At 34.1% G+C, this 24,177-nt stretch overlaps 1 protein-coding gene across 2 annotated transcripts in view; it reads left to right on the top strand.

The window, feature by feature from the left end:
* IL1RAPL1 (interleukin 1 receptor accessory protein like 1) overlaps nt 1-24,177 on the top strand; it is a 652,915-nt gene that overhangs the window by 393,105 nt on the left and 235,633 nt on the right. For both annotated transcript variants that reach the window (XM_015885202.3, XM_085549854.1), the window contains 2 exons: nt 8,220-8,406; nt 9,222-9,375. In XM_015885202.3, coding sequence (XP_015740688.2) covers nt 8,220-8,406; nt 9,222-9,375 — 341 coding nt within the window. The remainder of the gene's footprint in view (nt 1-8,219; nt 8,407-9,221; nt 9,376-24,177) is intronic.

Here is a 24,177-nt window from a genome sequence, read left to right as displayed (position 1 = left end):
ATTTCCAATAACGCTTTCAGTTTTAGCGGTATAAGAGAAGGTGCATTGCATTTGCAAAAAGAATGATTTCCTGCTAAAAATGTCCCAGAATTTGATGACCTTCTGAGTCATCAGCATATAGTAACACTTGATTGTTGGCAGCAGAACATGTGTAAGTACAGCTGCTAGTTCAAACACCAAAATGGTAGCCATCGTTTTAAGATCCTCTGGCGTCAGTGGCTGTGCATTCTTTTATTTTATTTTATTTTATTTTATTTTATTTTATTTTATTTTATTTTATTTTATTTTATTTTATTTTATTTTATTTTATTTTATTTTATTTTATTTATTTATTTTATGTAGAAGGTATTTAACTTTAGCAGTTCCCAGCCTATCTTGTGCATGGGAAAAAAAAAACAAAAAAAAAACCAAACAGCTAGGAATGAAAGCATGGCCAGCAGGTCAAGGAATTAATCCTTCCCCTCTCCTCAGCACTGGTGGGGCTGCACCTAGACTGTTTCCAGTTCTGGAGTCCCCTGTACAAGAGACATGGTCATACTGGAGAGATTCCAGTGAAGGGTCATAAAGACAACCAAGGGACTGGAGCAATTACTTACCTTATAATGAAAGGCTGATAGAGCTGGTGCTGTTCAGCTTATAGAAAGCTCATTCAATTTATGTTAATACCTTAAGAAAGAGTAAAAAGAGGATGGAGCCAGGCTCTTTTCAGTGGCATCTAGTGTTAGGAGAAGAGGCAGTATGCGCAAACTGGAACACAGGCTGTTCCATCTGAACAAGAAACAATTCTTATGATGTGATTGACAGCACTGGCAGTTACCCAGAGTGGTTATGGAATCACTTCACTTGGAGATCTTCCAAAGACACCTGGACATGGTCCTGGGAAAATGGCTTTAGACATTCCAGCTTGAGCAGTGGATTTGGACTAGATGACCTTCAGAGGTCTCTCTCAACCTCAGCTAGTCAGTGATTCTGTGTTTCTAGAAATGGGTCACGTGGGAGGAAAAATAAAACTCTTTGAACTCATCAGTTCCTAAGAAAGTCACAGTACTACATTTCTGCTATTCTGGCATATGGTGCTAAGTAAGGATTTAACTATACGCTCCTTCATGATCACATAGATACCAACAGATGACTGAATTATGATACAGCAGTCTACCTATAGGGGTTTCGTGCTAAGATATTACTTTACAGTAATTGATAGAAACCTAAAATGATACTCATACATATCTTCATAATTCTCTTTCCTCTTGGAAAATTTATTGATTTACTACAGAGAAAACATTCAGTGTCATTCTGACACTTCTCCATTTTAGCACTTTTTGACTTACTGGCCCAAAATTTCTTCACTAATGATCCCAGGAAGTCTGAAATGAAATGAGTAGCTAACTTAGCACTACATTTGTAAGCAGCATTAAAGTATTCAGCATACTATTAAATTCAGACTAGTGGTGATCCATATTATACTCACCATATATAGTCTATGATTTATAATGTCTTTTTTATAGACCCTTGGCTTTTTAACCAGATCCAATGTGTAATTCAGTATTGTGTTCCCTGAAGGAGTTCACATACCACACATGTTCATAGAAAACTTTTTTTAAAATGTGGCTTTCCTCACAATACCTGTGACACATAGGTATAGTATTATATAAAATGCTTTATATAACTGTACATGACATCTTTCTTATCTTACATTCACACTCTCACTGTGGTTAGTTTTACAGCAGCTGGAATCTCAACTATTCCTATATTACTGGTATATATATACATACGTCTGTACATATACAGACTCTTACAATACATGAGTACCTACTTTACTATTCTTAAGTTGTAGGAATTTGGAATCTTTCATCTGAAATTTTGAGGAAATATATCTGCAATTATGTTTTAACATTAAAATATTTTTTTAATGTTTTGGTTAATTTTATACAATTGCCCTTCATTATAATTGTCATTATAACTTTCTAGTTAAGGTTATTGTCATAATTTTGTTCAAGCACATTTTATTAACAAAATAAGGTTTTATTAATTTAGTGTGGAAATCAATGTCACATTGTTTCCAGACTGAAAAGGATAAGTTTCACTTAGATTTTAAAACAGACATAATACAGAAAATTCAGTAATAAAAAGGTGTATATATTTATTTTTTTTCCTAGCTTACTCACAAAAAAAATTTTAAGGTATTACAAGGATAAAAACATTAAATTCCCTTCCTAGAGAATGATTTCTCTTTCCTTTGTGTTGTCATTAGCATCAATAAGTGGTCTTTTACATCAGTCGGTAGCTCTCTCTTACATAAGGAAAACATTAATCAACACCAGCTATGTACTTCCACATTTTAATGGAGAAGGGAACTTGGGATGGCAGCAAGTACCAAAAATGTTAGAAGTTATAATGTGAAACTTCACACTTTCAGGGTTAGAAGACACTGAGAAAGATCAATATTTCCTGATGTGGCTAATTTGAACATATTAAAACAAGTCTCTTGCAGAGCATTGTTATTCAAATAGTCCTGGAGGCTTGTGTGAATTGGCTGATTTCATAATATCAAACATATAATTAGGTGACCCTTGAGTGAGGAAATCAGTGCTTATGTAATTCAATTGAGGTCAAAAACAGTTTTCAAACTGGGTTGGCCCTCAGGGGTGTGGAAGCTGGAGATAATTCCTAAGGTGCAGTGGAAAATTTCTGCTGGCAGCTGTCTGTCTCCCTTCACTTTTCCTCTCTCTTCCTCTGCTCCCTCACTACTAAACCAGCATTTACAGCACTGTTGGCTCTGGAAGGTTTGTGAAAAATGCAATTTGTGATTTCAGTTAACAGAATGACAGACAACCATTCAGTCAAAAAACAGCAGCAATAACAGAAAAAGGTTAACCTTAACTTTGTGTAGAAAGTTTGAAGTGCTATCCTGAAAAATTGTTTGAAAGCCACAGACTACTGAAGGTAACCAACTCCACAGAGGACCTCACTGCGTGGTAGCAGTTCTGGCTGCAGTATGATACCTTGGCCTCCCTCTCTTACTATGTGGTCAAAGGTTTAAAGCACATCCTCAAACAATCCCACTTTTATCTAAAGGCAGGAGGTTTTCCCTTTAAACAGAATCAACCACTGAAAGTGGGTACTGTTACAAGTGGCCAAGTATACATAAGGTAATTTAGAATACTGCAAAGAAAAATCAAAAGAGACCTTCTTTGTAAATGCAAATTTATTGAAGAGTTGGGAAATAAGGTAACATTCCCAACATATATTGTAAGATGAGAAGTAACATAAGTAACATAAAGAGATAGTGTTTTGTTGTTGTTGCTCCTATTTGTTTTCTTCAGTTTCTGTGCCTGGGTAAATAGGATAATTATGGACTAAACTCAGTATAAATAACTAATTTCTATTAATGCAGAGCTTGATATTTTTCTAAAAATACTGAAAGGGCAAAAAAATTGAATTTGCTATCATAGTGTAGGTTGAAGGAAAACGTCTGTTCTACAACAACTTCCTGATAAGTCATTTTAGCTAATAAACACTTCAATAATCCAGTGTCATAACAGGCTGTACGCTTGCAATATTGCCTACAAATGATAGAGAAGTAATAGGAATGCATATGATTGTCAGGGCAATCCTTGATATGAGTACAAACTAGGAGATGAACTCATTGCAAGCAGCTCTGTTGTGATGGACTTGGGCGTCCTAATGGACAAAAAGCTGAACATGAGTTCAGCTGCTTATGAACACAGTGTGTTCTTCCAGCCAACATATCCTGGGCTGCATTAAAAGAGGGGTGGCAGCAGTGAGAGGAATGGGACTGTCTGCCTCTGTTCTGCCCTTGTGTGGCCCCAGATGGCATTCTACATCCAGGCCTATGGCCCCCAGTACAGGAAGGATTTGGAACTGTTGAAGCTAATCCAGAGGATGCCAGAGGGCTGGACCACCTCTCCCTTGAAGACAGACTGAGGGAGACAGGCTTGTTCAGTTTGGAGAAGAGAAGGCAGGGGGCTTGGAATGAGTGATCTTTAAGATCACAACCCAAACCTTCTTATGATTCTACAATTCTATAAATGCAAAAAATGTAGCCTATTGTTTTATATAAAAAGAGTTACTTGCTGCATTTGATGAGTTTTCTTAAAGCCCTATGATTCTATTACACCTTACTTGTAACTGCAGAAAGATGTTTTATCTCAGGATCATCAATGCCAAGATCAAGAGAAGACTATTTTCCCTCTCAACTGCAACTTCAAATGCTGCTATTTTTTACTAGATGAAGATAGTGTTATTCTACACACTTCAGATGGAAACTGATTCTTCACATAGAAAGCAAATTGTGGCTATACTGTATGCAACAAAACAAAATAGGACCTGTCTTAAAATTCAGGGAGGAAGTGGAGATAACTTTCCAAATAACCTTTTTTTCTAGTGCCAACTGTATGTTTACAGTATAAGCTATACTCCCCTGCATTGGCCTCCTGGTGAAGGGAATGCATGGTAATGCACCAGAGTAGACAATGAACTGTTAGAGTCTCAGTTTTCCCATTCCTTCCCTGAGGAACACCAAGCTGTATGGATTCACAACAGAGCTCTTACTAGCGAGGCTGAAGGCGAGATTGCTAATTACCTGTTTGAATTTATAAGCAGTGTAGAAAAGAAGAGCAGTTTCATAAGAGTAATTCATCTAAACGTATTAAGAGATTTCTTTTATAAAGAAATCAGGCCATAATACCTAATCTTTTAGGCAGTTCATTCAAATGCAATGTCTATATTTTAAGAATTTAAGTTTAGAGAAGCTATTATTCTCTGTGTTCTCTTATCTGTTTCTCCCCTTGTGTCTCCTATTCCTCCTCCTCTTATTTTTTTTTTTTTCTCTCTGAAAAGGTACCCACTAATTTAATTTTGTTCAGAGAAATTGGATTTAAATTGATTTGCTGTCTTAAAGAAAAATCTCAGCGCATCTTGCTTCCTTCTACAGTATTATGTATAAGATCTGAATTTTTCAGTGATTGAAAATCTGTTGGATGAAATAGGTAAATGAAAAGCTTAACTTATATGTGGGAACAGGTACAAGTGATTTTTGCACTTCTCCTGAATGTTTGTGACTAGGTCATCAACTCTTCTCATTACATTGTTCAGGAAAACAAACAAACAAACAAACAAAAAACAATTCTGAATGTGTCATGTGATCAGTAAGTAGACTGATTGAGAATAGATAATATCGGAGATTAGACACAATGGAAAAACATTTCTTTCTCAATATTAACTGACTTTTCCTATCCCAGAGGCACTTGACTGCTACAAAAGAAATTTATATATCAGTACGTAGTCCACACTGTTGCTTTAGGCTCCTTGAAATGTAATGGTCCTACAGGAATGTATCACATAAAACAGAATTAGAGTTAGTGTACATTTATATGTGTGTGGAAAAGTTATTAGTAACAGTCTAATTCAGATGAAATAGAGCTGTTACTGCTTTAAGTATAGCCACATTTGCTAACATGGTACAGCAATCACTAGTCAGTGGTAATTGTTGGAACAAAGCCTTTTAGTGATGTTAGCAACTGCTAGTATTCTGTGATGACTCTCTTCATTATCCGTCTGTAACAATAATGAAATAAGTTGAAAAGTGTTTGTATAGTGCTTTGTTGACATGTAAAGGTGGTTGGGAAAGTTGTAAGGGCAGATGGGAAAGACAGAAAACCAAAAGTTGTGAAAGAATATAAGGGATGTGAGAACTTGTAATAAACGATTTGGATCGTTCACATCTAAGTCTCAAACGCTGCAACAGAGCACTGGAACAGGCTACCCGGAGAGGTCATGGACTGTCCTTCTACGGAAATATTCAAGACCTGTCTGGATGCCTACCTATGCAACACATTGTAGGGAAACTGCTTTAGCGGGGGTTGAACTTGATCTCTAGAGATCCCTTCCAATCTCCATGATTCTGTGATTCTGTTAATTAAAATACATGTATTGTTTTGTTTTTCTTTTCTAATGTAAAAGTTCATTGTATTTTCATGTTGTGTAGTTACATTTCTCTATTGAATTAACTGATACCATATTGGACTAAGTACATTAATACCCATGTCTGGAATTAATATATTTTATCAAAGCAACCAAACCTTTTGACTTAATGAAAAGAGGGCCTTATAAATCCATGTCAAACTATGGAGAATTCTCAATCATATTTTATGAAATATGGTTTATACACCAGTAAAGCAGGTGTACTCTTACTTCTAATAAAGAAGTTTCTCTTGTGGACAAGGGCAAGGAAATATATACAGTTCTAGTATGTCTTCCACAGTGTATTCTTAACTTCTGAGATTTTTATTGCCTGAATTTTATTGCCTGAAGTAGCTGTTAGGTAGAAGTTTTGAAATGTAGCTGAGTAGTGCGAAAGGTGCACAAATTGGACCACACTGGAGAATGAAAGGAAGAAAACAGTTTGTTGCATTTCCTCTTAAGAAAGAATGTAAAAATGCTTCCAGTGGTTTATAAAATTTTCTTAAACGCATGATATAGGATTTTTTTTATTTGCTTGTTAAATATAGTGCTTCCAGCAAGAGACATGAGGAAAATTTCAGGAACTCTAACACACTAACATTTTGACCCTCTTCAGTGTGCGTGCTTGCTAGAGGGATCTGCTGTGTGCTGAGGCTTCACATCCACTGCATCCTTTATTCTCCAGATGTAATCAGCAAACTCACCTTATCTTTCTCCTTTTAATTCCCAGCTAGGGACTGTTTCAGTGTTCTCTCTTTTTCTGTTATGTGAGCCTATTAACTTTATTTTCATTGCTTGTATTGTTGTGTTACTCTGGCTTTCATATCACTCTTTTTGAGTTTAGTAGTATTTATTCATGATGATATTTATGGAAGTATTTAAATGTGAAATCAGATAATCAGTACCTTTGTATGTATTACTTACAGTCATCCAATAGTTTACTCCTTTCTCAACTAATAGGTTGATGGGTTGTTTAGACTTTCTCACTATTTCCAAGGGATAGGTTTTTCAAGAAAACAAAAAGAGATCATTTTGGAAATAAAATAACTTAGTTGACTTAAAATGAGGTTCTGTAGCCACAGACATATACTCCCAGGAGAATATTTCTGGAGGAATAATGTAATGTACAGTACTGAAAATGTTTTCATTGACATACTGAATGGTTTTGAATTGCATGTACAGGTAAGAGTGGTGACTTACTCTTAAGCAGCTTAAAACCAGCAATTGATCCATATTCAATGGATATAGTCTTTGCTTTGCATAATGCTAAAACAACATTGTTTAGTTTAAACAAATGGATTCATGAATGAAGTAATGAGTTATAACTTCATAAAAAAGAAGCAAGTTTGTGTTTTATTTCTTTAAATTCCGTGATTGTCGATAAATTAGCTGCATATCTACGAGTCATTTCATTCCAGAATTTACATTTCTAAGGATATTTTACAATTTCTTCACAACTTTTATCTTTCTGCTTACATCTGTGTTTTTAGAAAACTGGACTACAGAGGTTATTTAATGAATTTTTTCTTTCTTATTCTCTGTTCTTACGCATTTCTGTCACCTCTCCTATAAATGAAAAATGAGACATATCAGAACTGAAAGAGGATAAGAAGAAATCACCATCTTTTACATCCTGCCATTTCTGATAAATATATGACTGTTGTAAGTCAACAGGCAGCTCATAGAGTCTGAAAATGGAAATAAGAAGACTGATTTCTCAGTTTTCTTTGCAAGGCCCTCATTTAAGGGTCAAGTGCATTTACAAAACAGCAAAATCTTCTTATCTCACTGTATTCCCAGAGTGCTCAACTTTACACACCCACTTGCTGCCCACTTGGAAACCCAAATGCAAACAACAACAACAACAAAAAAGACCAAAACAAAACAAAACAAAAGCTTCTCATGTAATTTTGTCTTTGAAACTAATTAAAGTGCATAGTGAAATACAATTTTCTCTACTCTCCAACTGTCTGATATGTCATTGGGGAAGGTAACAAATTTCAGGACAGAGCCCACACTGATGATAGTTTCAGGTAATGCAGAAGTAACATTTTGGCCTTTGAGTGTGGGGAATGCAGGCTAAGATAGACAGTTCAGCAGTTCATTAGCTGTAGAATATGTAGAAAATACAGTGTTTGGTTTTCTATCTCTTGATTGGGATGAAAATTATGACTTAAAATCAATTTTATTTTTTTTTTTCATTTCAGACTTTTATTTCTGTTTTTATTGCTTTACAGGAACTCGACTTACTGTATGAAAGTGTCCATTTCGCTGACAGTGGGTGAAAATGACACTGGACTCTGCTACAATTCAAAGATGAAATATTTTGAAAAAGCTGAACTTAGCAAAAGCAAGGAAATCTCATGCCCTGAAATAGAGGATTTTTTGTTTCCATTTAGGGAGCCTGAGATTCTGTGGTACAAGGTAAGAAATGCAGAAGGTTTTTGCCTTCAACAATATACTGTTGATATTCTAATGATTTTCGTGATCTAAATGCTATATGAAATTTTCACTACTTAGGCATTCTAAAGAACACTCAGAATCAAAGATAGAAAAGAATGAATTAATCCCTCTTACAAAAAGATGGACTCAGCTGCTTCCTTTAGTAAACTCGAGCTGCTAGCATATATCTGGTAACAAAAGAGGAAGAGGTAAAGAATAAAAGTGATATAGGTCCAGTTTGGTTTGATGTGTTAAGGTAAAGCTATATAAGCTGTATTTCTAGAAACTCAGACATAAAATCTGTTTAGAAAAAATGGGAAATGAATAACTATGTGCACAGTTACCTGAATGGATAACTTGATTTAGCAGTATAAAAACCAAAACTTCTAAAAATTCTTTTTTTCTTTTTTTAATTCTTGTTTTGTTTAAAATAAAGAGAGAAATTTTTTGCAGCCTCTAGCTACTCATGATATAATGGTAATGGATTACATACTTAAATGTAATGGCAAATAACTAAATGAAATAGGAGACCCCCAATCAAAAATAAAAGCACAATCACTGAATAAATAAAATCCTTCAATTTTTCTTGTCAGAATGAAAAGAATATTTCAGTTGATAAAATTTTACAGTCTTTTGTCTTTTAAAATTTTACTTAACTGAACTGTATTTTGAGATATTTAATGTAAGTAAAGTTCATAACTGCCTGTTTTCTGGACTTGCTTTGTTTAAGTAGCATTGTCAACAGTGGCTCAAGTGTAAGAACATAGTCACTGAATTTGTATGTTATCTTTAAACAGGAATGCAAGTCAAGGACATGGAGATCAAGTATTGGATTTATAAAGGACACTCTTGTCATTCGGGAAGTTAGAGAGGATGACATTGGAAATTACACTTGTGAGGTAAAATACGGAATCTTTGTTGTCAGAAGAACTACGGAATTAACAGTTACAGGTAATCACAGGTTCTTACTATATCTTATGTGTAGAAAAAAAAATGTTTAATTTTGTGATTAAACAAACCTAACAAACCTAACTATTCTATGATTCTGTAATTTGAGTTCTGTGTATTTGAGTCATACCACTCTTGTTCAAAACTCCTCAAACCTCAGTTTTTCAAACACAGAAAGAGTATATCTGCTTTTTTACTTAAGGAAGAGAATTAACCTCTAGAACTGTAGGATGGTATTAGAAGACAGGAAAACTTCTCAATCAAAATAACCTAATGAAGTTCTGTAGAATCTTCCCTAAAAAAGGGCAGAAAGCGTATATGCCTGTGAAACTGAATGTGAAATAAATATGCATAGTTCACAAAGATGTTTATAAATATAAGCTTTTGCTCGAAGAAAATGAAAAAAAGAAAGCTGGAAATAAATCTTAGAGGATTTTGTGGGCTTTACTTAACTATTTAAATAGATAACATTGTTTCGTATGCTGACAATTAGTAACCACAGTTATGTTGTGCAATTGTTTATTTATATGGTAAAAAGTTGTTTTTATGGTGAAAAGTTTGCTTTCTCTTTTGATGTATCCAATTTACTCTATCTTATCAGAAATTAAAGTGAATTATGGATTGCAATTTTCTTCCATTAGATCAGTCTGGAAATCATATTGTTTATGTTGTTTTGAGAGAATTCTGGTGATCAATCATGTTTATTTAAGTTCAATATCCAGAATCTCTTCATAATTTTTCCATTGTACAGAATTGATTTATTTGGTCAGTACAGACAGGCAATTACTGTTTAGTGATTAAGTTCACAGTAAACATCCATATCCATATAGAGTCCTCAAGAATTTGATTTACACCAGAATGAGGTTGTCAATTACCTTTTGCAATATATGATGTATAGACTCAAGGAGTGCATATTTCCTCAGTCCTTAAGTGACCCTTCTATCTCTGAAATTGGTGTTCTACTGCCCAGCAGTATTTCAAGCAGACTTAAGACTGAGAGAATAGAGAAATAAAATGCATTGCAACTAGGTGCTGCTATTTCCAATTATAGTTTAAAAAAATTAATTCAGTCCTTGTGGTGTAGGTAGGAGTTCAGCGATTTATGTTTAACTAGATAGAGATAGAAAGAGACTTAGCTAATTTTGATGTGTTAAAAATAAGTGAATTCATAATGAGAGAATTGTATAGTTTCCATCCATGCAAATCCTGGCAAATTTAAAGACAACCTCCTCAGGAGTAAACTGCTCAAACAGTACTGTGGTTCTTCATACCATTTTTATAATATTATGGGATGGATTATACAGAACAGTTTTACTCTGTAGTACATATTTAGTAATGATGTTTTGATAAGACTATTATAAACGCTTTATTGGAAGAGATTCAGGTCTTATATACTTGCTTATGCTTTGTCTCTGTGATGGAAAACAATTTGATTTGCACTGGAAATATGTTGAGGAGCGTACAGAATAAATGGATTTTAAGATTTATTAAAGAGAGAAAAAAAAAAACCCCACATGTTAATAACAGCAATGTTGCACCAAAATTTGTAAATAACACACAGTATCTTCAAATGTTGCATACCTGTTCCTTACAAAGAGTAAGTATATATTTAAATTCCATTCAAGAAATCATATTTCTTCTTAGAATATAGATGCATCTTACAGGTGTTTTTTGTTGTTGTTGGTGGTAGTGGTTTGTTTTTTTTGTTATTGTTGTTCAGTTATTTTGTTTGGTTTGTTTGATTGTTTGTTTGCTTGTTTGCTTGTTTTAGGGTAAATCCTTTTTCTTTGCTTTTCATTCTTTTGAAAATTGGAATCTCATATTGAAAATACACAATCATTTATGTGATTTGAATTAGTTTTCTTATTTTGCTATTATCTGACTTAGAAAATATCTGGTTTCCAAAATACAAATTATGCACTGATTATTCTAAATAGTAGCTAAATTCAAAGATCTGGCATAGTTGGTGGTTCTGGATTATGGTTATGTAATTACATACTTAAAAAGGTCCTACAGTGTTCTAAAATATTTGTAGATATCTGTGTCTGCAGGATGGCCAACATAACCAATATTCTCTTTTAAATATGGAATTTTAATTAAAACATACCTGACATTCTTAATTAAGGGACAAGATCACATTTTAAAAGCATGATATCAGTATTAATTTAGTCTCAGTGAATAACATACATAAAAATAATTTCCAGCAGTGATTTATTATCATCAAATGCTATGTCTAATAATATTGGGTTCTTTGCTACTTATACTGCTAAAACCTTCACAAGAACGAAGTTTTCATAGATTTTCATTTAGGTCAAATGACATGTGGCCTTGGTTTAAGAGAGAGTGCAGGTCTCCTCACAACACTATCACACAGTGATACTCTTCTGGATTAACATGATACAGACACCATCACCTTTACTTACTCAATTCAACTATAACTGTTTTGGTTATAAATAGTTGGATTTTTATTTATTTATTTGTTTATTTTTCATTCTGTTAGAAGTTAGAAGTTCTTATACGTTGTAGAAGGATTAGAAGCTAATCATTAGGTTCCTGTTCAGAGATACCACTTGCTGCCTTTGCTCACTGATTGCTCTTCTTCAAGATATCTCCTTCTGGAATGAGCGCAGTTTTAGATTTAGAGGTTAGAGCATCTTCAAACTCTAATAACAGTAAATTTAGTATGAGTTGATATGATCCTTTTTTATTATTTCAATTTAGTCTATTTGGTTTAAATATTTTGGTAACAACCTTGCAAATGCCAGTTAATTCTTTCCTATTTGCTACTTGTAACTTTCTTCTGTAGATGTTTAGGCAAAAGAGTGCTATCTGTCTGCTTCACAGAATTTCTTAATGTTTGGGATATGTTGCACAACCTTCACCTTTTTTTTGCTTTCTGAATTATTCTTTGTTAGCATAGTAGAAAATCTTAAATGACAATAAATGTTTATTTTTACTCCTGAAAAGTCCACCATGAAAATAAAAATTACTAAGAAAAAAAAGTGTAGCCTCACAACTCACAACTTTTGGTTATTATTTATCTTTACATAATATACACAGTGGTATTCACAAATTTTTTTGGAGAGGAAAAAAAAAAAAAAAAAAGAGGGACATTGAAAGTTTTAGCCTGCTTAAAGTTGTCTGTATTTTCATAATGTACAACCAGACGTACACGCTTCTCCTCAAAATGCTTGCAATGATTGTTTCCAGCTCTGCTGCGCTTTCATTCAGATACAGAAAAGGTGTTGTAATAAGCCTTTGCTTCTTTATTTTTAGCTGGTGCTAAGTATGAAGAGTACTGCAGAACAAAGAGTGATGTTTTCCAAGCATTTAGAGCTTGAGAACAGACTCTGCTGGGTTTCTGCAGTTAATGACAGGGACAAACAATTTTTGGATGCACCGAGCCCCTCTTTGCTAGAGCTGATCCTAATAATTATCAGAGCTGATGCTCATTCCTTTTGTTCATCATAAATTTAATTCAACTCTAGAACACATTCAGAGTGAAATTCTATTTACCAGTATTATTCTGTGCAAAGACTACATAAAATATAAAGCAAACAATAGGTTCAATGTGAAAGCATCATGTTTGAAATACCAACCAAGCATTTTTATAATACATAAAATCCCGTAGGCTTAACAAATTCATGGCTGAGGAATGGGTTAGGTGTTGGGTTTTTTAATTAGAAATGAGTGATCTTCTTTTATAGTGGAATCGTTTTTGTGTGGCTGAAAACGAGGTTCTAAATTAATCACCTGGGTGCATTTGAGTAATAACAATCAGAATATTTGATTAAAACATTCTCCGTAAATGTTAATTTAAGTTATTGATTGTAAATGGGTTTAGTGGGTTATTCAAAGCCATCCTTAACTGACAACAGCAACAAGGAAAGCTTTATTGGTAAAGCTAATTCATGAATAATACACCTTCTATAGCATTTTTCATTATTGCTATATTTTTCATCTTCTTATACAAATAAAAAATTCCCTTAGAAAATAGCTAGTACTGCTGACTCTCCTTATACATTTTAATTTGTTTTCTTTACTATAACCCAGGACGTGTTCTCTGCCTGGTAGGATAGATCAAGCTCTTGTGTTTTTGTTATTTGTTTTTGATGATACAGAAATTTATCAGTAGGCATACCATTCTAATATATAGTAGAAAGCATTGTGTATAGCACATTTAAGTAAGATTCAGCATGAAGATGCTCATTTTAACCATCCTTGGTCTTGTGTATCCTAATGCCACATCTATCTGGTAGTGTTAATGTGTGGAAAACATACCTAAGCTTTGTAATATCATATAGTTACTATGACACTATTGAACTGATGAGGCAGTCATGACTTTTGTTACAGTCTCGTACTCCCGACTGAAAATACAGTGCCAGTGAAAGCTGAGAGTTTTTAGCATGCATTTGTTGATAAATTCTTCTTATTTGCTGATGAAAACAAATAATTCATTAAAATTACCTACTATTTAACAAGTGTAGTGTGTTCCCATATATACTATTGCTAAAATGATGCCATTTCTGGTTATTTCTGTTTATTCTGTCATTATTAGAAACCTGGTAACTTTTTGATAATTTATATTGGATTACTTTGTTTCAAATGTTTGTAATTTTTGTGGCTTTGTTTGGAAGATTCAAAGCTAATATCCAAAAGAATAACTCAAAAAAACCCACCCTATTTTTAAATTAGTTGAGAATAATTCATGGAAATGCCATTTTTTTTCGTGTAAAGGAAGTTTGTTTGCATGAGTCAGTTTCCCTTTCATCATTAATCGAATCAGAATATTGAAATACAAGTATTTGAAGTAGATGTTGTTACCATGGTGTTGCTTCCCATAGTTTCAGTTTGGTATGATGCAGTTGCTAGATAAGCTTCATTCTACAAAGAAAAAGAACCCATAGAAATAATTAAAAAAAAAAAAAAAAGCAACAAAACATTAAATGTTGTTGAGTCCTAAAGACATAAAAGTCCTATAAACCCTTAGTTCATTAAGATTTTACAAAAATTAAATAAATCCATTCTTAAGACACCCAAGATACCTGTTAAATAACCTTTAAAATGGTAGTTAAATTACATTCAGTGTTAATGTTTCACATTATTGCTAGGGAATCAGAAGATTTCATTTTACTTTTACATTACCCTCGAGTATGTTAAATCCAACAATATTGTCCTAACCTAGCATTTATCATTTCCATAACATTTCTTTGAAAGCTTTGGATAATTTATATGTACAGTGGAGTCTTCTAGCATGGTATTTTAATAAACTGTAGTGCAATGAGTAGAAGTATGATAAAATATGGAACTGGAGTTGCCCCCATCCCTAAAAGCAGTATGTACATGTCCTTAAAAAAAGTCTGTACACAATTACACTAAATGAATATTTAAATTTAAAATGGAGGACGACAATAATATATAGTTTATTAAATTCATAATACAATTAACTGTCAAACTTTGGCATATGCATTTTAAGTTATTTTTTACATGTTTCAGAGTTTTAATATCCTGACTCTAAAATAAAGTTCAGCATTTTGTATCCAGCTGAAACTATTCACTGTGATTTACCCAGAGGTAAACTGACTGATCCCATTTTTATTGGAATAGGTACAGCTAATACATCTACTGGCTTATTAAAAAGTTCAGGTCTAAAATAAAATTAAAGCAGTCAGAAAAATAAAATTATATCCTAGAAAACTGTATCTGAATTCTTTACAAATGAGTGGTATATGAAAAGGAATGGGAATGAATAAATCAAAATTGTATCATAATTTAACTTCCATTGTTTCACTTATCTGTGTGAGAGCTTAATATAAAAAAACAATTTCCCCAACATACATTTTATGGGAGTAGTTGATAATACATGGTAATTGTTTGAATATGAAAAAAAAAACAAAACAAAACAAAACAAAAAACGGAACCAGAAAAGATGTTTTTACATTTATTTAACTAAGTTTTTCTTTTCACTTTGGAGTATTAAATTCACATCCAGAACTGTATTAATTTAAGAATATGAATTAAAATTTCATGGAAACAAGTCTGAAGAGTGATAAAAATCAGTGGATTTACTACATTTTTTTTTTATTATTATAAAGTGGAAAGGTGAAAAGTAGAATGCCTGCGAGTTTTTTCTTTCTAAATCATTCTCTCTCTCTCTCTCCTCACTGCATCTTTCCCACATTAAACAAAATGCAAATTCTCCAGACATGCAGAGGACTAGAATCATTCGCAGTCCTAAATAACTCCTCTATGGATTTAACAGTCCCACCACATAATTTTATTTAAGTAGTGGGAGATTTATTTATGGTGAGTGCATATCTGTTGAGCTTTTTTTTCTCCAGGTAAGATTCCTTTCACCTAGGTTTCATATTTATGGCTGTCTATCTATGAGCTGGTGGCCCTTTACAGCATTGTAAGGCATGGCCCGTCTCCTCCTAATGTCAATGTGTAAAATATCAGTTAAGATTCCTGCTTCTGCATTATGACTATCAAAGGAGCTTTGGGTGACAAACACAAATGTAGAATTATAATACATAAGTGAATCCTACTTTACAGTTTTACAGTTGTTATATTCATAACCCTTGGAAATGGCAAGCTGGCTTTACATAGTATTTTGTTGTTATAAAACAACTCCAAAAATTAATGATAGCTTTTTGAAGCAGATGATAACAGATCTGTAGTAGAACTTTTACCTGTTTTTTGACTGATGTGCACAGCTGAAAAAGAAAAAAAGCTTTTGGTTATACAAGGCTTTCTTCAGACCCCAGGGGCTTAATATACCAGCTGGTATAATAAAATATATTGCTCCTACCTTGTTTCGTCTAAGCCATCATGTCTACAACAACATTATTATTATTGTTTTTCACGGTATTTAGGTTTTCTTAGAATAGAATCACAGCATGAATTTCTTCAATCACTGTGCAAAATAAATATACTTTTTTATTTAAATATTACTGATTCTATTCATTTTGGCAACTAGAATATACTGTGCTTCATGGGTAACGTAGTATACCATTTTCCATTCTGTTTATTATTTGAAAGTGATGCTTGTTTTCACAAAACCACTGAAAACTTTCATATTTTACTATTCTGAAGAGAACTGAAATTAAACATCACGTAATTTGAATCCTCCCTGAAAACCAAGTTTTTCATTTGGGAACTGCAGCAAACAGAATAAATGTTTTATTAATAAGTAGATGAGAGACACTGTTTCAATGTAGAGAATGGTATATTTATTTTAAACTACTATGTTTGTTCAGTGCTTAACCACATCCATTTTGTTGTTCCACACTTCTGCAAGGAGCCTCTGGCTTCTGGTCTATTCCACACATCACATGAAAGGCACTCACCTCCTGCTTCCTGTGAAGCCCTGTGCTCCATCATGGAACCCAAGCAACAGCTGTCCTGGACCATCCTAACACCTCCTTCTTCCCAAGACCAGAGATTTAAATGACCCAAACATGCCTCTCTCACTTTGCCCTTTAAAAGCACAGGCTGGCTCTGGGCACATTGTTGATCTGGGCGTATCTTTGTTGATGCTCTCATGGGTGGTGGCAGTGGGAAGCTCCCAAGCAGCCTCACTGCCTCCTCACTAACACCAATGGAGGCTGCATCGACTGCTGCTTCTGTGGGGCCACAAAGTTGCATGAAGTTGGTTTTTTTTTGTTTTTGTTTTTTTTTTTAAATTTTGTTTTAACTGGTTTGTTGGTTGGTTGGTTTTCTGATATATCTCGATTTTTATGAGCAAATTCAGTTTTCTGAAGAGCCACCTTCAGAAAAAAAAAAAATCATTTTAGGTGAACCATTTTTCTTTTCTTTCTTTCTTTTTCTTTTCTTTTCTTTTCTTTTCTTTTCTTTTCTTTTCTTTTCTTTTCTTTTCTTTTCTTTTCTTTTCTTTTCTTTTCTTTTCTTTTCTTTTCTTTTCTTTTCTTTTCTTTTTTTCTTTTCTTTTCTTTTCTTTTCTTTTCTTTTCTTTTCTTTTCTTTTCTTTTCTTTTCTTTTCTTTTCTTTTCTTTTCTTTTCTTTTCTTTTCTTTTCTTTTTTTTTCTCTTCTTCCCTTCCCTTCCCTTCCCTTCCCTTCCCTTCCCTTCCCTTCCCTTCCCTTCCCTTCCCTTCCCTTCCCTTCCCTTCCCTTCCCTTCCCTTCCCCTTCCCCTTCCCCTTCCCCTTCCCCTTCCCCTTCCCCTTCCCCTTCCCCTTCCCCTTCCCCTTCCCCTTCCCCTTCCCCTTCCCCTTCCCCTTCCCCTTCCCCTTCCCCTTCCCCTTCCCCTTCCCCTTCCCCTTCCCCTTCCCCTTCCCCTTCCCCTTCCCCTTCCCCTTCCCCTTCCCCTTCCCCTTCCCCTTCTCTTTTCTTTTTTAAAGCTAACGATATTTAGACTTACTTTTTGGTAATGACAGTTTCTTAGGATGAATGGAATGGTAGGAGCAGAGTTCAGTGAAGAACGGATACTAGAAAAATGTGGATAATATCAATTTTATTGGAAATTATTATAACAATAATAGCATTTGGTTTTCCAAAATGTTGTGCACAAATAAGCCATACACTTGAATCAAAATAGTCTCATGCAGCTACAATTCTCACAAAGATGGGCTTAACAGATTGAAGGAGAAAATGCATGGAAGTGCTTTTCTGTCTTACAAAAAGTCAAAGACATTTCACAAACTGTTTTTGTGTTGTCTGTACTGCCTTACTCTACTAATATATTATAAATGTTAGTTGGCAGATTACATCTCATATCTTCAAAAGCTTAATTCTGTACCTTTCTGTTCTGGGTGGCTTCTTGTCATTGTAGTTCACAAGTACCCTCATGATCTGTCAGAGCAGATCTGAGATGCACATAAAGCTGAGGAAATGATGATTTACAAACACTGCTCAGGAAGACAAACATGGCTTGTACAGGAAGCATGAACTGCTGAAAATTTCTTACTTTATGCTGTGGTTAATGCAAAATGGAGAAAATATTATTCTTTACATACTAATTGAGGCTGCTGTTATTACTTCATAATTCAATAACAGACATGGTAACTTCTTTTAAATGTCATGTTGACTTTGGTTCTTTTTTTTTTCTTTTTTTTTTCTTTTAATTTTTTTTTTTTTCCTGACCAGTCTTCTTAAAACTGTTGTTGTGGAAAAAGTTACTCAATTCAGCAAAAATAAACAAATCAAAATGATAAAAATGATACTTTTATGCCTTCTAGACCTAATTAAAAGACTTTCATGACTTGGAAATATTCTTTGAATATGTGGTACAGTATTTCCCTAAAAAGCATGCCAGCTGACCCAGTTTCCTTTTAAACAGAGCGCTTCGTGGTATCAAAGGACAGAAGACTTACATTAACTTGATTAAAAGGACTATCCAAAGTCTACAACAGTGATTAATGTAGTCTTGGGATTTTAAAAGGATTTTGTGAGCAGAAAGGAGTCATTTTTAATAAGTAAATGGTTATAGATGTGCAGAAGTTGCTTATAGTCCTTCTGTTTTATGTTATGGAAGTATAAATTGAAGAAGTGTGGTAATGTAGTCATCCCAAGAGAACAAAAATGCAGTGGGTTCGATTCCTTTTTTAATTCGTTTTATGACAGTTGATCACATCTAGTTAAACTGACTGAAATACTGATAAATTCTAAGAATATGGATTGCTTGCACACTGTGGAAAAGGTTGTTTATTCTGTCAGACACCATTTAGCATTCTTTACAGGATAGGGTAGAAAAAAAATGAATTCTGCTATCTCTGACTTTAAAACAGAAGCTAGGCCAGTACTGGAATAAGTATGGCATTTAATCAGTATATCAAAGTGGATAAATATTCTCACTGTCTACATTTTATCAATATTTTTGTCCATATAGGGCTTTAGAAAGAAAAATTTAAAAATAATCATTCAGTCCTTCCTACTGCAGTCATGGGCTATCATGTTAAAATATTTGAAAGAATCGATATGTGTATTCATCTAAGCTACCAGGAACTTGATTATTTTTTCCATATTTAAGTATAAAATATAATCATGTGACTTTTTAAGTCAGTTTTACATGCCAGGTTTTTATGTCTATAGTAATGCACAAACTCTTTCCCCTAAACAAGATGCTGGTTTTTCTGTGGGCAAAGAAAAACTGTGAATTGGAAATGACTCTGGATCAACAATGTATTCCTTTGAGACAAACATCTTTATTTCTACCAGGAAACAGGATCTCAGAAAGGTTTTAATGGTACATAATTGGATCATCAAATCACAGAATGGTTTCGGATGGAAGGAGCTCAAAGCCCCACCCGTCCCAACCCCTGTCATTGGCAGGGCTGCCCCCCACCAGCTTAGGCTTCTCAGGGCCTCATCCAACCTGGCTTTCTCTGGGCAGCTGTGCCAAGGCCTCAACCCCTCTAAATGAAAAGTTTCTCTCTAATAATGAGATCTCCTCTCTTTTAGTTTAAAACCATTTGCCCTTGTCCTTCATTATCAGAAAATGATTGTTTTTATATATTTTTATATATATATATATATATGTTTGAGTTTTTCCTTTCCCTCCCCCCCCCCACCTCCCCCCAGAGAAGTAGATTCTGCACCAATTTTCACTTGATGGTATTGACACCAAAGACTGTGGTGGTCAGAAGGCAGGAAGGTATTTATGTGAATACGGATGTGCCAGCTATCATGAATGTTTACTATAATATAACTGTGTGCCCTGGTGGCACAGTGGTAGGAATGCTGCATTGCAACACCAGCAGGCCCGGGTTTGAATCCCCCCTGTGGTGCAAGTGGTAGAAGTGCCGCTCTGCTACACAGGGACTCGAATCCCGGGGGTTGGACTCGATGATCTCTAAGGTCCCTTCCAACCTGCACAAGACTGTGATACTGTGATAGTAGCTTCTGAAATCAACTCTAGCAGTCCATGGTACAGTGGAGTTCTTCAGAAGTTATATAATTATTGACATTCAATTAAAGAACACTTTATAAGTGAAATGAATATGCTACGATTATGTGGGATATGCATTCATGCATTCAGATCGTGAAAAACGTACCCTATCTAATTCTCACTGAAATGATGCTTCTGTTTATGCTCACTGCCCAAAGTCTGTATGGATTTAACCACTGAATATATTAGTTAAGAAACAGAGGTAGTCATAATTTGCTTATTTAATAAATAATGATTTGATCCAAATTGTAGTTTTCACTAGCATTTTACAGGTAATATGAAATCCATTGAACAGTTGTGCCTTTACCTGTAAGTTTTGCTTTTCCCTTACATCATGAAATATTTCAACTGCATTATGTAGCTTTTCCCATTTTAAAAATATTTATAACCATTGTCTTTATGATCTAACTGTCTTTATTTGTAACATAATAGCTAAGAGGTTCCAAATTAAGTTTGTAACTATTACTATATAATGTACTGTAATTTTTTTGTTTATTTGCTTAGTTCCTTTTAATCTAAAAATGCTATTATAGTAAAGCAAGCAATACTATCAGGTAGATCATCTTATTTTTCTCCACTCTTTAAGGTTATGTTGGCTATCTGCAAAGAATGGCTAGGTATTTAAGAAATATCTACACATGTTATGTACAGATGTTAAATAACATTGTAATCTAAGTATATAAATAATGCCAGAGCTGTGATTGTTCTTTTAGGGATAAAAGTCATGCTCTCTATGGCTCTAATAAACGAAGAGCTTGTCAGAGCCAGTAATCCTTTCATCTTTCCACTCCCACACAGAAAACAAATGTCCAGCAGTTTAGCAAGGCAAAACTGGAAGCATATTTTATTTCCTTTAGTAGAAGTAAGGTAGTATTTTTTGCAACTATGGATAACATTTTTTTATTTTTTATTTTTTAAATAATCTTGACTGGCCTTTGGAACTTGATTGCATGTGTCTGGCACTTCTGCAAGTCATTGTTATAGGGGTTAGACATCATGGTTCAGAACATGCAAATGTGACTAGACAACGAGACAAGGACTAGAATTTTTATCTTTTTTTTTTTTTTTTCATGTTTCATCTTTAAGAAAGTGAACACTTACATTATAAATCAGGCTTTTTAACATTGCCTGTTAATGTATTGCTTTCTTTCAGGGACATTTATTCCTCTCTGACAAAGCAGGAAAAATAACTACAATTATTTAGATTATTTTTGTGTAATTCATGAGCCAATTCTCCATTGTCAGTGAAATATGAACAAAGCAAATTATTTATATATATATGTGTGTGTGTGTGTGTGTATGTATGTATATATATATATATACATATATATATATATATAATAAAAAACATAAACTGTGTGAAAGTGGCGAATTCGGGAGGAGGCCCTATATTAAAGATGGCAGATACTGAGCAAATGAGGCTTACAAAATCTTAATAATACTGATTAATTATTAGAATGTTTCATGAAAGATCCCACTATTTGGTCAATAAGTAGAACATTTTCCTGAGCAACATAACAAAGTTACTTGCACAGTGGTTCCACCAAAGTACAACACTGTGAAAGATCTTCCTTCAGAAATTAGAATCAGAGAGGAAAGAATAATCTGAAGAAAGAAATTACAGACTTCTAATTCTAACAACTTGGCCCTGTTTCAAAGGTCATTTTTTGCTAGCCCCACAGTCACACTAAGGGCAGAGACAGAAGTTGTTTTTTTTAATGTTATGCCTTTGCAACACTGAAAAGGAGAAGGGCAGTTTGACCAACCTCTTCTCTATCACAAGAGGAGAAGAAAACGTGGTTCTAGAAGTGGTCTGGGTGTCATTCAGGAGCTAATTTAAGCTCTCCATGAAGGATGATATCAAGGAAGGCATTTTAGCTTCCATTAGTATTCATGCAACACCCTCTGAGTAAATTAAGTTGTAATCAACTAGCCCATAGCTCTTCATATCTTTCCTCTTGTATGCCTGCAGCAGTTAAGATAAAATTGTATCAATTCAAAATGCATTATTTCTCTGAAATAGTTGGTTTAACTTTAAAAAATGGTATAGCTCTAAACCATTCAAGGTGAATGCTGTGTTTTGAGGATGTCCATGTGCAATTTGGAACATAATAAATTTATGAATCTAATGGGATTCACAGAGTCTGGAGTCATATGCTGAAGAGTGTTCTTCCTCTCAGAATCTTATAAGAAAAAAATGAGTAACTGGAAAAACAAGCACAGAGAGAAATGTTGTTTGTCCATAACAAGAAAAGTTGGGAAAGATTTCAGGAAAAAAAAAAAAAAAAAAAAAATCTACCTTTTACTGAGTGTGAAGTTAATGGTTAGCCCAAAAATGTCATGTCCAACCTGTCTTGATAAAATCATACAGGTGACAAGAAAATCTGCTTGAAACAATCTACTCTTACCTGCCAACACCATCACTTGTTGTATCAACAGTGTAATGCTTAACAGTCATAGACAACTTCATATGGTGCTCTTTTCACTGTCAGTTTGGCATGTTGCTGAATCTAAAAGCACTGGCATCTTTAGATAGAGAAAGAATTACAATGTAGGTCCTACTGGAAAACATTTCACACTGTCTCTGAAGAGCAGGCCTGCGGGCAGCCTGAGAATCTGCAGAGAGAGAAATGGGTGCAGCACAGAAATAGCACCAACTTTGGAAAGTTTCTGTGTCTGTCCCAGTCCAGTGTTCTGTTTTCCAGTAACACTGATAAGATAGGAGCAACTGAAGTGCAAGGCAGCCATGAATTCAAAGGCAATTGCTTTAGATTTGGACAAAACACTAGCAGCAGAGTACAGATTTCCCCTTCACTTTTTGAGATGAGCAGTACAGGGCAATGCTGGAGGTTACTGTGTTTGTTTGTTCAAAGTTAAACTGTCTTCCTGAATGCTAATTTTAAAATCTGCCCTATAGGCAGCAGTTAAAAAACAAACAAGCAAACAAATATAAAAAAATTGAGTAAAGGAGTTAACAATTTCATCAGTTTAGGAAATAAATTATGTTTTCATCAACTATGATTTCATAACAACTTTCTAATATGTAATTTTAATCCTCCAAAATTCTTTTATGAAATAACAGCTCACAGAACCTCCAGAGAATACCCAGTGAGGTTTAGAATCCTCACTTCAGCAATAATGAATTTCAAATACAAACAAGAAAGACCGGTCATCCCTTCAGAATATTATCAAGAGTTGGTTTACTAACTAGTACCTGCTATCAGCTTCTGAAATATGTGTCTGTAAAACACAGCTGAACTGAAGAAATTTCTTGCAGTGACACAGGGGAATCCTGCAACTATTTTCTTTTGTTCTGGATGATTGATAGGCATTGAACCTAGATAAAATTCTAATACATATCTGAATTAGGCATTCAAAAGTTACTTTTCCTGAGCTGCAGACAAACTAATGAAAAATGCTTAGAAAAGTTTAAGGTTCACCATGCTGTGAACTAAAGTACCTCATGTATCTACCAAACTGAGAAGCAAAGAAGTTCTATCCACCCCTCCTTGGCTATATAATAAACGACTAATGTCCATTTGGGACCCTTTCTAATAGTGAGGCTGCTATCTCAGCTAGTGAGGGTGCCAATTAGTGCTTGTTGCAATAGCTTTTTTTTTTCTTTTTTTTTTTTTTTGATTGGCGTGGAGTTCTCAGACAAGAATATTAGTGTATTTTTTCCTGTATCTGCTGTAGATAACTAGGAAATAAAAAGTGCATTCTTTTGCTTATGAAAGGTTTCATTCTTTTTGTAAGTTTTGAGTATTTGAATTCAGTAGCAGTAAAAGTAAAGGAAAATAATAAATAAACAAACAAACAAATAAATAAATAAAGGCTCCAAGCCTTAAACTGTCCAGTCTAACCTGGAAAGCTCCTGCCTATTGCTACCATTATAATGC

The sequence above is a fragment of the Coturnix japonica genome, chromosome 1 (assembly GCF_054131305.1).
Source record: "Coturnix japonica strain WE chromosome 1, WE-NBRP24, whole genome shotgun sequence".
Lineage (NCBI taxonomy): Eukaryota > Metazoa > Chordata > Aves > Galliformes > Phasianidae > Coturnix > Coturnix japonica.
The sequence above is the reverse complement of the archived record's forward strand: the minus strand, read 5'-3'. Positions and strand labels throughout refer to the sequence as shown.